Source organism: Varanus komodoensis, unplaced genomic scaffold, assembly GCF_004798865.1.
Source record: "Varanus komodoensis strain SLA01 unplaced genomic scaffold, ASM479886v1 scaffold15, whole genome shotgun sequence".
Lineage (NCBI taxonomy): Eukaryota > Metazoa > Chordata > Lepidosauria > Squamata > Varanidae > Varanus > Varanus komodoensis.
In genome coordinates, this window is record NW_025335440.1 from 5160918 (window position 1) to 5174567 (window position 13650).

At 49.8% G+C, this 13650-nt stretch overlaps 1 protein-coding gene and 1 long non-coding RNA gene across 3 annotated transcripts; one reads left to right on the top strand and one right to left on the bottom strand.

The window, feature by feature from the left end:
* Positions 1-2589: 2589 nt before the first annotated feature.
* LOC123020680 (kelch-like protein 31) lies at positions 2590-12537 on the bottom strand. Of its 2 annotated transcripts, none has more exons than XM_044424722.1 (3): positions 12325-12537; positions 4371-5576; positions 2590-3740 (listed from the first exon to the last, which is right to left on the bottom strand). In XM_044424722.1, the coding sequence occupies exons 2-3, from the start codon at positions 5558-5560 to the stop codon at positions 3008-3010; spliced, it is 1923 nt and encodes a 640-aa protein (XP_044280657.1). In that variant the 5' UTR covers positions 5561-5576; positions 12325-12537; the 3' UTR covers positions 2590-3007. The 2 variants fall into 2 exon arrangements, with proteins under 2 accessions (XP_044280657.1, XP_044280658.1); XM_044424723.1 differs by lacking the exon at positions 12325-12537 and adding an exon at positions 12131-12306.
* LOC123020684 lies at positions 10540-13337 on the top strand. The gene is made up of 3 exons (XR_006414182.1): positions 10540-10834; positions 11368-11471; positions 13211-13337. It is a non-coding gene; the product is annotated as an uncharacterized LOC123020684 (long non-coding RNA).
* Positions 13338-13650: the final 313 nt, after the last annotated feature.

The following is a 13650-nucleotide window of genomic DNA, read 5'->3' on the forward strand; positions in this document are numbered from 1 at the left end:
AGTGGGGGTATGTTATCGCCCTCCAGGTCAACTTGAGACCCTGGAGGATGTCCTGACAGACCAAATTCTAAGGATATCTCAGGGGAGAGACACAGTAATTATGGGAGATTTCAATCTCCCGGATATTACTTGGGAGACTCACTCGGCAGTGACAGCCAGGTCACGTCGCTTCCTAGAAGCTATAGAGGGAGGGTTTTTCACACAAAGGGTCTGAGAGGCGACAAGGGTGGGAAACATCCTTGACTTGGTCTTGACCAACAGGGAGGGGCTGATAGATGAAGTACAGATTAGGGGAGCTCTGGATGCGAGTGATCACTCCATCCTTTGCTTTATGATCAGGGGACTGGGGACATGCAGCAGGTCGAGCAGTAGAAGCTGGGACTTCAAGAGGGCCAACTTTGGCCAACTTAAGGCCAGACTGGGGAAAGTCTCCTGGGATAGGTTACTGGAAGGCAAGTGAGTTGAGGAGGGGTGGATAACACTCAAAAGGGAGGTTTTGGAGGCGCAAGCCTTGACGATACCTCTAGTCAGTAAGGTGGGGAGGCGGAGGAGAGTGCTGCCATGGATGCGAAAGGAGGTGGTTAGAGGGATTAGACGAAAGAGGAACCTCCGTAGGAAATGGGTACTGGGGGAAATAGACAAAAGGGTATACCGGGAGGAGGAGGCCCGTTGCAGAAGGATTCTTTGCAAGGCTAAGGCTGATTACGAGCTGAGACTTGCCAAGAATATCAAGAGCAACAAAAAGGGCTTCTTTCAGCATGTAAATAGGAAGAGGAAGGGGAGACAAGTGGTGGGACCACTAAATAAGGAGGAAGGAGATCCAGTGACTGATATGAGGGAACAGGCACAGATGCTGAATGACTATTTTGCCTCTGTGTTCTCCCCAAAGCAGGATGGGGGAGATCCACATAGGAGATGAGATGAGGTTGGGGACTTAGGGGCACAGATTAGAGTCACCCCCCCTTGAAGTTGAGGGGCTCCTCAGGGCATTGGACATTACAAAGGCGCCAGGCCCTGACGGGTTACACCTGAGAGTGCTTAGAGAGTTGGCAGGGGTTCTCTCATGCCTGCTGGCCTCCATTTTTGAGGTCTTGTGGAGAACGGGTGAAGTCCCAGAGGACTGGAGGGTGGCATCAGTGGTCCCAATTTTCTAAAAGGGTAGTAGAAAGGACATGGGGAATTATAGACCAGTTAGCCTTATGTCCATTGTAGGAAAAACAATGGAAAGGCTCATAATAGAGAGAGATCTAGTGATGCTAGATAGGGAAGGGAGGCTGACAGCCACACAACATGGCTTCCGCAAAAACAGGTCCTGCCAGACAAACCTTGCGGAAATCTGTGACAAGGTTTTGAGATGGCTAGATGGAGGCGATGCAGTGGATGTGGTATACCTGGATTTCAGCAAGGCCTTTGACAAAGTGCCCCATGATATCCTGTTGGAGAAACTGAGGAGTTTTGGGATACACCAAAGCACTGTCCGGTGGATTAGGGCATGGTTGACTGACCAAAAGCAGAAGGTAACCATTAGTGGGCAATCATCGGGATGGCGGCCAGTGACAAGCAGGGTCCCCCAGGCTCTGTCCTGGGGCTGATCCTGTTTAATCTTTTCATTAACGACATGGAAGAAGGGGTGAACAGTCTGCTGATTAAATTCGCATACGACACTAAAACTGGAGCAGGTACTCCTGCTCCTCCACAACTGAGGAGCAGGTACTCCAGATCCAAAAGGATCTGGACAGGCTGTGGAAGTGGGCAGGAGACAACAGGATGGCGTTCAACGTGGCTAAGTGCAAGGTCTTGCACTTGGGGCATAGGAATGGGTGTCATAAGTACAGGTTAGGGGACAAGTGGCTGGAGAGCAGCACTTGTAAAAGGGACCTCGGGGTGCTGGTTGACTGCAGGCTAAACATGGGTCAGCAGTGTGATGCGGTGGTCAAGAGGGCGAATGCAACCCTTGGTTGCATAGCCAGAAGTGTGGCTTCTAGATCAAGAGAGGTATTACTACCACTCTACATGACTCTAGTGCGCCTGCAACTGGAGTATTGTGTTCAGTTTTGGGCCCCTCATTACAGAAAGGATATAGCCAGGTTGGAGTCAGTGCAGCATAGGGCCACAAGGTTGGTGGCCGGGTTGCAGGGGATGGGGTATGAGGCGAGACTGAGAGAACTGGGTGTCTTCAGCCTGCAGAAGAGAAGACTCAGAGGGGATCTGTTGGCGACATACAGGTATGTGAGGGGGTGTCACACGGAGGTGGGTAGAGACCTGTTCTCCCCTGCAGAGGAAGGCAGGATGCGCTCCAACGGAGCAAAGCTCAGGGAGCCAAGGTTCCATTTGGATGCCAGGAAGCACTTCCTGACAGTCAGGACCCTGAGGGTGTGGAATGGGCTTCCACAGGAGGTGGTTGAGGCCCCATCGGTGCTGGACGTCCACATGGTGGCATATCGTGAGTGGAGCCAGCTGGTGCAGGAGGTCAGACTAGATGGCTCGGGAGGTCCCTTCTGACTGGCTCTGTTTTCTATGTTTCTATGTTTCTTTCTGTGCGAACTGAGCATCACTTCTGAGTTTCACATCTTCATACAGATAACAACATTTATGGAGTAGCTTGTGTTTAATTTAACCCTTTTGAACCTTATATTCCATTGAAGTAATTCATTCAAGGTAGGCTTTGAAGGCCAAATCCATAAAGTGGAGGCAATATTTCTGGGGTGAGGGCAGCAAGCTTTTCCAGTCTGAGGACACTTAAGGCTCTGTATTAAAGACCAGACATGAACTGGACGATTAAACATCTTTGAACAGGTTCATCTTGTAATCCTGATAAAGGTCTGTGAGGTAAGATGAGATGTGTTGTCATAAAATAGTACTAAACATCTAGTGAGACTGTTTTATAAAATTGCCAAAACCAAGGTCCACTGAGTTTTGCTTTGTAGAAGAGCTTCCCCGTGACCCAGTACGACATGCCGCCCGAGGCAGGTTGTGGATGCCGCCCTCCACCACCGCCTGCCTACCCTCAGATGCTGATGGCTGCCGAGGCTGCCGAGCTCGCCCTGGACTCCCTGGCGCTGGAGTGCGGGAGCGCGATGGTGCAGCAGGACACCCCTACCGTGCCCTCAGGAAGCTCCCCTTCCTCTGCCCAGTCATCCAGATCAGGGTTGTAGGCCTGGATCCTCTTCTCGTATTTCTTCCCGCTTTCGTTCCAACCCCCTACCAGCAGGATTAGCCCTCCGAGTGTGGCCACCCCAGCCATGCTTAAGCCAGTGGGCAGGGGGGCCACGTAGCTCCACTGGTTTGTGGAGGGGTCGTAGCACTCCACAGGGAGGACGTCCACCCGCTCCCCTCGGGCGCCCAGCTGGCTGCCCCCCAGGACATAGGCTCGGTCTGCTGCGGCGGCGGCACCGTGCCAGCCTCGAGGGCTGCTCAGCCAAGCGCAGTCCCGCCAAGAGTCGGTGGCGGGGTCGTAGCTGCAAACGGTCCGGGAGTAAGCGTTGTTCACGTAGCCGCCGGTGACCAGGATCTTGCCGCCAACGACCACGCTGGCGTGGCAGCAGCGGGGCAGCTCCGTGTCGGCTTTGGCTTGCCAGCTGTTGGCAGAAGGGACGTAGCGTTCGAGAGAGTTGAGTGTTCCCTTGCTGTTGCGTCCGCCAACAGCGTAGAGATGCCCGTTGAAGGCACTGAGGCTGAAGTGGGTTCTTTTGTGTGACATGCTGGCCAAGTGCAGCCAGGTGCTAAAACGGGGGTCATACCTATGGGGAAAACACAGGTTGTCACTGAAGGTGGAACTGTTGTGGGGCCTGATCAAGCACGGGGTTTCTCCTGGGTTATTCGGGAGGAAGGGAATGATATGGAAATACAACAAAGGACTTTAAAGACACTCCAAAGGTGAATTTTAAGCCCAGCCCATTCTGAGACACTCACACCTCCTCCAATCTGGTGCCTCCTAAATATTTTGCACCAGAACCCTTATCATTTCCAGCCAGCATGATGGAAGTTGCCCCTTAGGCCATCTGGAGGGCACATACTTAGGGAGGGCTGGGGCACACAAAGAAGCCGTGGGTAGCTGCTTAAGCCAGGCTCCTGCAGAAAAGTTTCTTCCTCAAAGTACATCTTAAATGCACCTCCTGGGTTCTCTCCCCTAATCCTGAAGGACCTTGTATACAGCTTCAGAAATGTTCCTGGGCTCTAGACTAAAACACCTGAGCTTTTCCAGTTATTCTGTTTGTATTAAATATTGGAAGCCACCTTGGGATGGTTTTTTGCTGCAAGCTGGTATGAAAGTATCAGTACATAGGCCGATGGTCTGATTAAACATACTGCAGTGCTTAATGCCTTCTCTGAATACCAGTCTGTAAAGTATCATTTTATATTCCCATTACCTGCACAGATTGCTAATTGCGTGCTTTGCCTGGTTCCGAGCATCATTTTGATCCTCTCCTCCTGCCACATAAAGAAATCCATCCATAACCACAACGCATTGGTTAAAACACTTGGTTGGCATCTCTGTTAGCTTATTCCAGTTTCCTTCTTGATCTCTGTAGCTTACATCTTTGCTAAGAGCCTTCTCACTCGAACATGGGCGCCCACCAACAGCAAGCAAGACTTTACAGCTTCCTCGAATCTTTGTCCTTCGGGACTGGAGATCATTTTGCTGATAAGGAAGCAAGTGGTAATTCATGGCATCTACCAGAAGCCTGTGACATTCTGGGTTTTGCATCATACATGGCACAGGCTGGACATAGTTGATCAAGTCTTGGGCTGGGATAGTGCCAAACCGGACATTGTGCAGGAGGTCAGCAGCATGCTTGATTCGTTTGGGGTCAAATTCAAGCCATTTCATGGCAATCTGGAAGACCATCACTTCACTGGGGAACTGAAGGTAATCATCCATCAACAATTCATTGAGCTGATCAAAGGTGAGTTTCATGAACTGCTCTGTATTGGAGAACTCAAGGAAATGTTCCCGGATGAATATCCTGGCTGCATCTTTTGTCTGGCTGAGATTGTATACGTCCGCCATATTGGCAATGTACATCCAGTTCTCTACGTTCATCTCCTGGTTGAGGAAGTCAGTGCACATGTTGAGCAGAGCATGCATCTGCAGATGGTTAGCGGTGGAAATGATGCTCCCAATGGTATACAAAGAGAGACTCAGCTTTCCAGTGTAGGCATAGGAAATAACGGTGGCCAGGCCTAAGGCAGAGATATCTTTGAGGTCTACTTGTTGGAGCCTGGAATTTCTTCTCAGGAGATTTCTGAAATACTCACTGCATGAAGACAGAACCAGCTTGTGAACACTGAAGGTTTTGGTTTTGGTGACAATGGTGAGGTCACAAAGGACCTGCTCCTGCTGCATGCGCTGCATCTCCGCCATAGCGCTGGCTCCGTGACTCGGATTGGTGACTTCTGTGGCAGTGCAGAGAAATCCATCTGACCCATTTTCAAACAAGCCATCAAGCTGCTGCTGATGGTCAATGTCCAAAGAGGGGTCCTCTAGCAGTGTGGTATTTTTAGCAGACTCGACTCTTTCCAGCTTGCTTTTCTTTGGTGCTTTTTTCTTGGGTGCCATTGGAGCAAAGCGTTGCCTGTAAAGGGGAAAGGTAGTGAAGAAGGTAGTGACTTGGCCAAGGAATACTGTAGGAACCCTTTCATTCATATACATGCCTGCAGCTACATGAAAGGTATTCACGAATGTGAAGACTCAAGCCTTCCAAGCCTGTTGTACAAACAAGAAAACACGCTAAGTGCACTGCCAGGTGAGGCTGCCTGTAACCTTCTGAGCACTGAGGATTACAGGCATCCAGTGGAGGGTGTGGAGGACACTGTAGCAAGGGCTGCTGGGGCCTGGCAGGGCCATCCTTCGCGGCCTGATAAAATGCCTCTGCACCCCTGTACAAGTGCCACTTTGGAGCCGCAGTTGGCATGAATGGCACCAACTCCAACCTTGAAATGCTTCCCCAGAGTTAGAACAGGGGTTCTGAATTTTGCTGTGGTTGTCTAGACAGTGTCCACTGGCCATAAGGTTATGCTCTAATATAGTGATACAAATAGAAAATGACCAGAGTTAAAATGTATACATAAAGGAAGTGTATTAAAAAATAAAAATTAAAGGGACACCAATAAACCATAGGTTGAAATGTTTTAACATATTAAATGACAGCCACACAAACCTTGCTTAGGTGTTAATTCCACAAATATGGGGCCACTGCTGAAAAAGCCCTGCCCCTAGATCCCATCTTAAAGGTTTTTTTTTTTTTTTTAATTCTGATAATGACAGGTAACTTCTCATGCAGGTAGGGTGGCCACTCAGAAATCACCAAGCAAGAGGAAGAACAAACACAGTCACTTTCATAAATTGTGCACATATTTGAATAGGTGCAGCTTTAGGGGCTATAAAGACTTAATAGGTCTTTATAGCAGACTTGCACTGGGTAGCCTTTCAAACAGACTGCTTCTGTAAAAGAGGGGGACGCATGGCTTAATTTCCAGCGCAGCCAAAAGCAAAAGCCTGAATATGAAGTAACGATAATTGCATTCGGAACCTCCTTCCCTCCCCAAGTTGGGGCAGACCAGGCCTGGACAGGCCGCATGGCGATCCCCAGCTAAGCATGCCTGCAGCTCCTGCCCCTTTGCATGTGCTCACATTTCTCATGGGGGCCCAGCGATTGCTCTGCCGTTTCTGCGCACCTTCCCCTCACAGCACAGAGGAGAGGGAGAGCTGAGCTGCCGGGTGACAACCTGTTTGTGACAGGCCAGAAATAGCCGAAGTGCCTCTGTCTTGCATCGCTCCGCAATGGAAATGGAGGTCAAATTTCTGGACGGTTAAGCAATCGACAATTCTCGGAACAGGGCAAGCCTGATGCAGGGGGCGTTCATTCCAGGCTGACGCAGCCAAGGGTTTTGGTTTATTTCTTTTCTTTACACCAACCTCTGTAGGTTTACAGGCGGTTGACCTGCTGATGTGAACAGGTGCGTGTTTCTCTGAATGAAGCAGCGGTCCTGAGGCCAGCTCTGCTCCCGGGGAGACGGGTTGCAGCTGTGGCCAGGGGGGTGTGCAGCTTCGAGTGCTGTACCCTTGAGAAAGCAGGTGTGGCTGCTCTCAGCCACGCTGCCCTGACGTCTCAGATGGACCATTGCGCTGCCTCTGAAGACTGTTTGGAAAGTGCAGCTAGTGCAAAATGCAGCTGGTGCCACAAGCTCATCATTCAGCACAGGTTGCCCTGCTGCTATTTAAGCTGCCTTAACTAGCACAGTGCTCTGCTTGGGTTCAGGATACTGGAGTGACAGTCAAGGGTTTCCCAGTTCCATCAAAGTGGGGCATGGTAAGTATACAGAACAGGGCCTTCTCGTGTGTGGTGCCCGAGCCCATAGATTCCCGCCCATAGGAGGCGGGGTGAGCACTTTTCTTCCCAACCTTCCAGCAGAGTGCTAAAATGATCTTCCCCAGATATGTTTTTCATGCTAGCTTTTCAAGGTTTTATTTGTTATTTTTATTTTAGTAAGGTAATAGTTTGCTTATTTTAAAAATGAATAGTATTACTACTTTATGCTTCTGAGCTGCTTGTAGTACCCCATAAAGGTCAACACAAATGTATATTTTAGCAAGTAAATAAGTTAGGGTATGCTGTAAGAAGTGCCTGAGAGTCCCATTGTGTAGATCCTTACGTACGAGTAAGGTATACAGAGTGAAATGTTTTGAAAATGAAATTTTCAAAGCATGCTTTGCAAAAGGCATGCTGCAAACCCATCCGTCTCTTCAGCAGTAAATTTCACTGAATCTACTGGAGCTTATTTCTACCAGACTGGCCTGATGAATGCCTCCACCGCTCCATTCCTGCAGAGTGTAACACCCTGTGCAGCGCTGGTTTCTTCCCCCAGCCGCACTTCCTTTCCGAGTGTATGGCCAGCAACGTTCCTCTGAAGTTCTATGGTAAAGATGAGTTGGGATTCCCAGAGTTCTCTGGGGGAATCTGGCTGGCTCCTTTAGCAAGCTGCACCTTTCCTTAATCTGGTGTCCTCCAGATGTTTTGGACTTCAAATTCCATCACCCCCAGCCAGTATGGTCGAAGGTCAGGCATGGAAGGCGTTGTAATGCAGAACAGCTGGAATGCACCAGACCGAAGAAGGTTGGCCTTTGGCTTGGCTGTATGGTAAACAGTCAAATTAAATGGGTGAAGGAGGAAGTAAAAGAGAGCCTCCCCATCAACATGCAGCTCACCTGTGAAAGAACCACAGTAGCTGCTTGGTGGCTCCCCCTTGTGGGGCAGAGGCTGGCCTCGAGGAGCTCTTGGTCTGTCCCAGCAGGGCACACGCTCTTGTCAAGGAGGTGTTTGACTGACACAGAGGGAGAGCGGGAGAGGTGAGCCTCAGGAGGAAGCAAAATAGAAACTGCTCCGGGAAAATAGAACATGTTACAATTTCACGCAGGTGATAAATTAAGGATGCAGTGGCTGGCTGGGGAATGCTGGAAGTTGTAGGGCTTTTTGCTGTGGCCTAAAGAGGAACCTCCGTAGGAAATGGGTACTGGGGCAAATAGACAAAAGGGTATACCAGGAGGAGGAGGCCCGTCACAGAAGGATTCTTCGCAAGGCTAAGGCTGATTACGAGCTGAGACTTGCCAAGAATATCAAGAGCAACAAAAAGGGCTTCTTTCAGCATGTAAATAGGAAGAGGAAGGGGAGACAAGTGGTGGGACCACTAAATAAGGAGGAAGGAGGTCCAGTGACTGATATGAGGGAACAGGCACAGATGCTAAATGACTATTTTGCCTCTGTCTTCTCCCCAAAGCAGGACAGGGGAGATCCGCATAGGAGATTAGATGAGGCTGGGGACTTTGGGGCACAAATTAGTCATCCCCCTTGAAGTCGAGGGGCTCCTCAGGGCATTGGACATTACAAAGGCGCCAGGCCCTGACGGGTTACACCCGAGAGTACTTAGAGAGTTGGTAGGGGTTCTCTCACGCCCACTGGCCTTCATTTTTGAGGCCTCATGGAGAACGGGTGAAGTTCCAGAGGACTGGAGGGTGGCATCAGTGGTCCCAATTTTCTAAAAGGGTAGTAGAAAGGACATGGGGAATTATAGACCAGTTAGCCTTATGTCCATTGTAGGAAAAACAATGGAAAGGCTCATCATACAGAGAGATCTAGTGATGCTAGATAGGGAAGGGAGGCTGACAGCCACACAACACGGCTTCCGCAACAACAGGTCCTGCCAGACAAACCTTGTGGAATTCTATGACAAGGTTTTGAGATGGCTAGATGGAGGCGATGCAGTGGATGTGATATACCTGGATTTCAGCGAGGCCTTTGACAAAGTGCCCCATGATATCCTGGTGGAGAAACTGAGGGGTTTTGGGATACACCAAAGCACTGTCTGGTGGATTAGGGCATGGTTGACTGACCGAAAGCAGAAGGTAACCATTAGCGGGGAATCATCGGGATGGCGGCCAGTGACAAGCGGGGTTCCCCAGGGCTCTGTCCTGGGGCCAATCCTGTTCAATCTTTTCATAAATGACATGGAAGAAGGGGTGAACAGTCCGCTGATCAAATTCGCAGATGACACTAAAACTGGAGCAGTGGCCACAACTGAGGAGCAGGCACTCCAGATCCAAAAGGATCTGGACAGGCTGTGGAAGTGGGCAGGAGACAACAGGATGGCGTTCAATGTGGATAAGTGCAAGGTCTTGCACTTGGGGCATAGGAATGGGTGTCATAAGTACAGGTTAGGGGACAAGTGCCTGGAGAGCAGCACTCGTGAAAGGGACCTCGGGGTGCTGGTTGACTGCAGGCTAAACATGGGTCAGCAGTGTGATGCGGTGGTCAAGAGGGCAAACGCCACCCTTGGTTGCATAGCCAGAAGTGTGGCTTCTAGATTGAGAGAGGTATTGCTACCACTCTATATGACTCTGGTGCACCCGCAACTGGAGTATTGTGCTCAGTTTTGGGCCCCTCATTACAGAAAGGATATAGCCAGGTTGGAGTCAGTGCAGCGTAGGGCCACAAGGTTGGTGGCCAGTTTGCAGGGGATGCCGTATGAGGTGAGACAGAGGGAACTGGGTCTCTTCAGCCTGGAGAAGAGGAGACTCAGAGGGGATCTGTTGGTGACATACAGGTATGTGAGGGGATGTCACACAGAGGTGGGTAGAGACCTGTTCTCCCCTGCAGAGGAAGGCAGGACGCGCTCCAACGGAGCAAAGCTCAGGGAGCCAAGGTTCCATTTGGATGCCGGGAAGCACTTCCTGACAGTCAGGACCCCGAGGGTGTGGAATGGGCTTCCACAGGGGGTGGTTGAGGCCCCATCGGTGCGGGTGTTCAAAGATAGGCTGGACATGCACATGACATGCACATGTCATGAGGAGAGCCAGCTGGTGCTGGAGGTCAGATTAGATGGCCCGGGAGGCCCCTTCTGACTCGCTCTGTTTCTATGTTTCTAAACATGCATAGGATTTGTGCCTTGACCTGCTTAAAGATGTTCGACCCTTGGTCCTCCTAAGCTGGCTTACAATATGAGGAAGGCAGGAATAGACCTTTAGGACCGACACCACAAATGCGCACTGGACTGTTTGTGTCCGGTGTGTCTGTTTTTACAGCTAGCGGCAAGAAGCCCCTGGTCTCTCCCTAGGGTGGGAGCTCCAAAGGGAATGCAGGACTCCAAGTGCTCACCAGCCAAACAGGTTTTCAGGTGGCCCTCTGAGGTTGATCTTAATGCTTGGGCAGGTCCGAAGAGGTTTTGTTTTATTCATTCATTCATTCATGCTGACTTTTTTCCTTCCCAGGGGCCCGAGGCAGCTTACATAATTCTCGTCCTCTTCTCAATCTTATCTGCACAACATCAGCCCTGCGAGGTAGGTTGTGGTGGGAGTGCATGACTGGCTCAAAGTCACCCAGTTAGCACCATGGCTGAATGAGAACTCAGATCAGCAGAGTCCCAGTCCCACACAGTTACCCACAACACCACACTCGCTCTTTTTGGTCCTCTTTAAAAATGGCTATGGTATCTGAGGATTACGGGAGTTGTACTCCAACACGTTTGGAGAGCGTCAGGTTGGGGAGGGCTGATATGAAACATGCTATTAAATAAGCTTCTGGGCCAAGCCATGGGTACTGCCCTGGAATACAACTCATGGCGGGGCATGCTGAAATGAGCTTGCAAGAAGATGCTTCCATTGAACAAAGCTGCTCAGAGACGTTCGCTGTGCACTCCAGCTCTTTCCCAAATCTCCATGCACATTTTGACTGAAACCAAACAGATTTTGTCCTGTTCTGCAAATATGGGCATACTGAAATTATAAAGCAGAAGGGCTAGATCAAATGCAGTGACACTTGGGTCCCACTGAACTTTCGGAAAGTTGAATCATGACTCACTTATTCATTTCAGTGCCATTGAAGTATAAACAGCAAAGGCTGCAAACCATATGTCTGCTCAAAGAAATTCACTGAATTTCAGTGACGCTTACTCCCAGGGAAGTGCATCAATGACCGGTAAGTCCCACTGAATGTGGCAGCTGTTTATCTGGATCCTACCCATCTAAAACAATTGTCAAAGTTGTATTACTCCCTATCAAAAGCAGAAATTAATGCAGACTTGATTACTGCATATTCACATAACTCTACTTTTTTCAAAGTAGGTTTTTATTCTGTACCTGGCTTACAAAATAACATGGGCTGTGCACAACTATGTTGGTATAGATCTCTTCTGCTGTTTGTCCTGGATGTCTCTCTTCTGTTGACAAATTTTCATTCCCTAAGGTAGATGAGCAGGGTGGCAAACTCGGTTTGTATGGTCTACTTTCTGAGTGGGGCTGGCAACTTAGAAAGACCCCATATGATTTAAATTATAAATCAAGGGGCACACTGGTTAAGGCAAAGGAATCTGCATCAAGCAATGCCAAGTGGGTGAAGTGATACCTTTGCTTCAAAAGAGCAAGTGAGGACAAAGACCTGGTGATTCATGAGAAATTAGCCAGGGGTCCAAAGCTTCCTCACTGCCTTAACTTCAACCCAACCCCTGAAACAACCAAGCCCCCTTTGCCACTTTTGGGGAAGGTGCGGGGGAAGCTACAGCTGTTTCTAAACAGCTTGTGTAGGAGCTGGTAGTGTCTTTTTAGCGAAGAAAACACTAGAAAGGGTAGAAATCTTACCCTTATGCTGCAGGCCTCCTTCGCACCCCTGCAACTCCAGCCACACACAAGCAGCGTCCCTTTCATAAGCAGGACTTGCTTTGGCTTGTGCCCACTTTTGATGGGATCAAGTGACCAGCAAATATTAAGTTGGAAGAGGCAGCTGCTTCCTTTCCCCAGCCAGTGGGAGCCAGAGGCTGCTTTCTGATCCCTACCTTGGTGCGAAGCGGTGGATTCAGGGAAGGCAGAGCGGCCAGCCGGGCCTTGTGTGCTGGGCGAGCTGAAAGACCCCGGGAGCAGCCTGGGCAACAGTTCCAGACGCGGCAGCAAGCGGCTCTGCTTCTCCTCCCCCTTTCCCAATTCAGCCTGGCCAGCTGACCATCCCGATCATATTGCCAAGCACCCCAGCCTGCTGGGAGTGACGCAAGGAGATACCTGACAGGTCTAGAAAGAGAGACGAGCTGTGCCAGCCTGCTGCATGGGGACTCCAGCCCACCCAGGCCATTTTCAGCTGGCCTGAGCGATGGAATCCAGGCAGTGGGAGTTGATCCAAGTACCCAGTTAAAAATTCGTCTTAGGATTTCACGAGGTGGCCGCTTCTCTCCTGGCTCTGTCCCCTCTGTATGCAGTACAGGGATAGAATTTATATTGGCCCGCCTGTTCTTCCACCTTACTGATCTGTTGTAACAGGTACTACGGCCATGGAACCGGATGAGGTGGTAGAATCCTGATGGTAGTAAAGTGGAAAGTACTTCTATGTGTAGTCTTAGATCCACCCAATCAGATAGGGTGTGTCTTGGGGAGTGGGCGCTCCTAAACGTGGGGCAAAAGCAACACGGGGTGGGGATAAAGGCTCCTCTCCCTTTTCCTGCCTGCACTGTAACTTCCTGCCTGCAGTCTGCCCTTCCTGTGTGTTTTCTTCTCAGAAGAACCTCCAAACCAGAAGCCAGAAAATCTGGGGGGAAAGCTCTTCACATTTGAAAATCCCAGAACCAATTATGTGCTGCCCAAAGGCTGGGAGCCTTGCCAGTACTGTATAAATTTGCTCACAGAAAGACACAAGCAGCCCAGTGGTGATTGGAATAATGTCTGTTCTTCCAGGTTCCTCCCTTCAGTCAAACAGAACATGGTGCACCTCTGTTGGCTCTTTAAACATCAGGTGCATCTAATGAAGTGGACTGAAGCCCATGGGAGCTTCTGCCTAATAAATGTATTTGTCCTTAAGGTACCTCTGGACTCTTGTTTTGTTGTGCTCTTGTTATTCCTATGTGATCCACACTGCTTTGGTCATGTAAAAAGAATCATGTGGGACTGGTATGATGATGTCGCTGTTTCCAGTGCACCATAATATCCATCTCATGTGGTCTCTGCATTTTGGATCACAGCCATTTTTATTTTTTTTAAGTAATAGTTACCTCCACTGAGCTTCTAGAATGAGGCAGGTGGCAAAGCTGAGTGGCCTCAGGATGGATTCTTCCTTCCTCCCAAGATCATTTAGACTTGCTTAACCTGGCAGCCTCCAGATACTGAAATTCCCACTA

Excerpts from the sequence above, each read along its gene's own strand:
- LOC123020680 (XM_044424722.1), bottom strand. The coding sequence starts at position 5,560 with ATGGCACCCAAGAAAAAAGCACCAAAGAAAAGCAAGCTGGAAAGAGTC. Across the intron at positions 3,741-4,370 it reads GCAATTAGCAATCTGTGCAG|GTATGACCCCCGTTTTAGCA; the intron begins GTAATGGGAATA and ends TTTTCCCCATAG.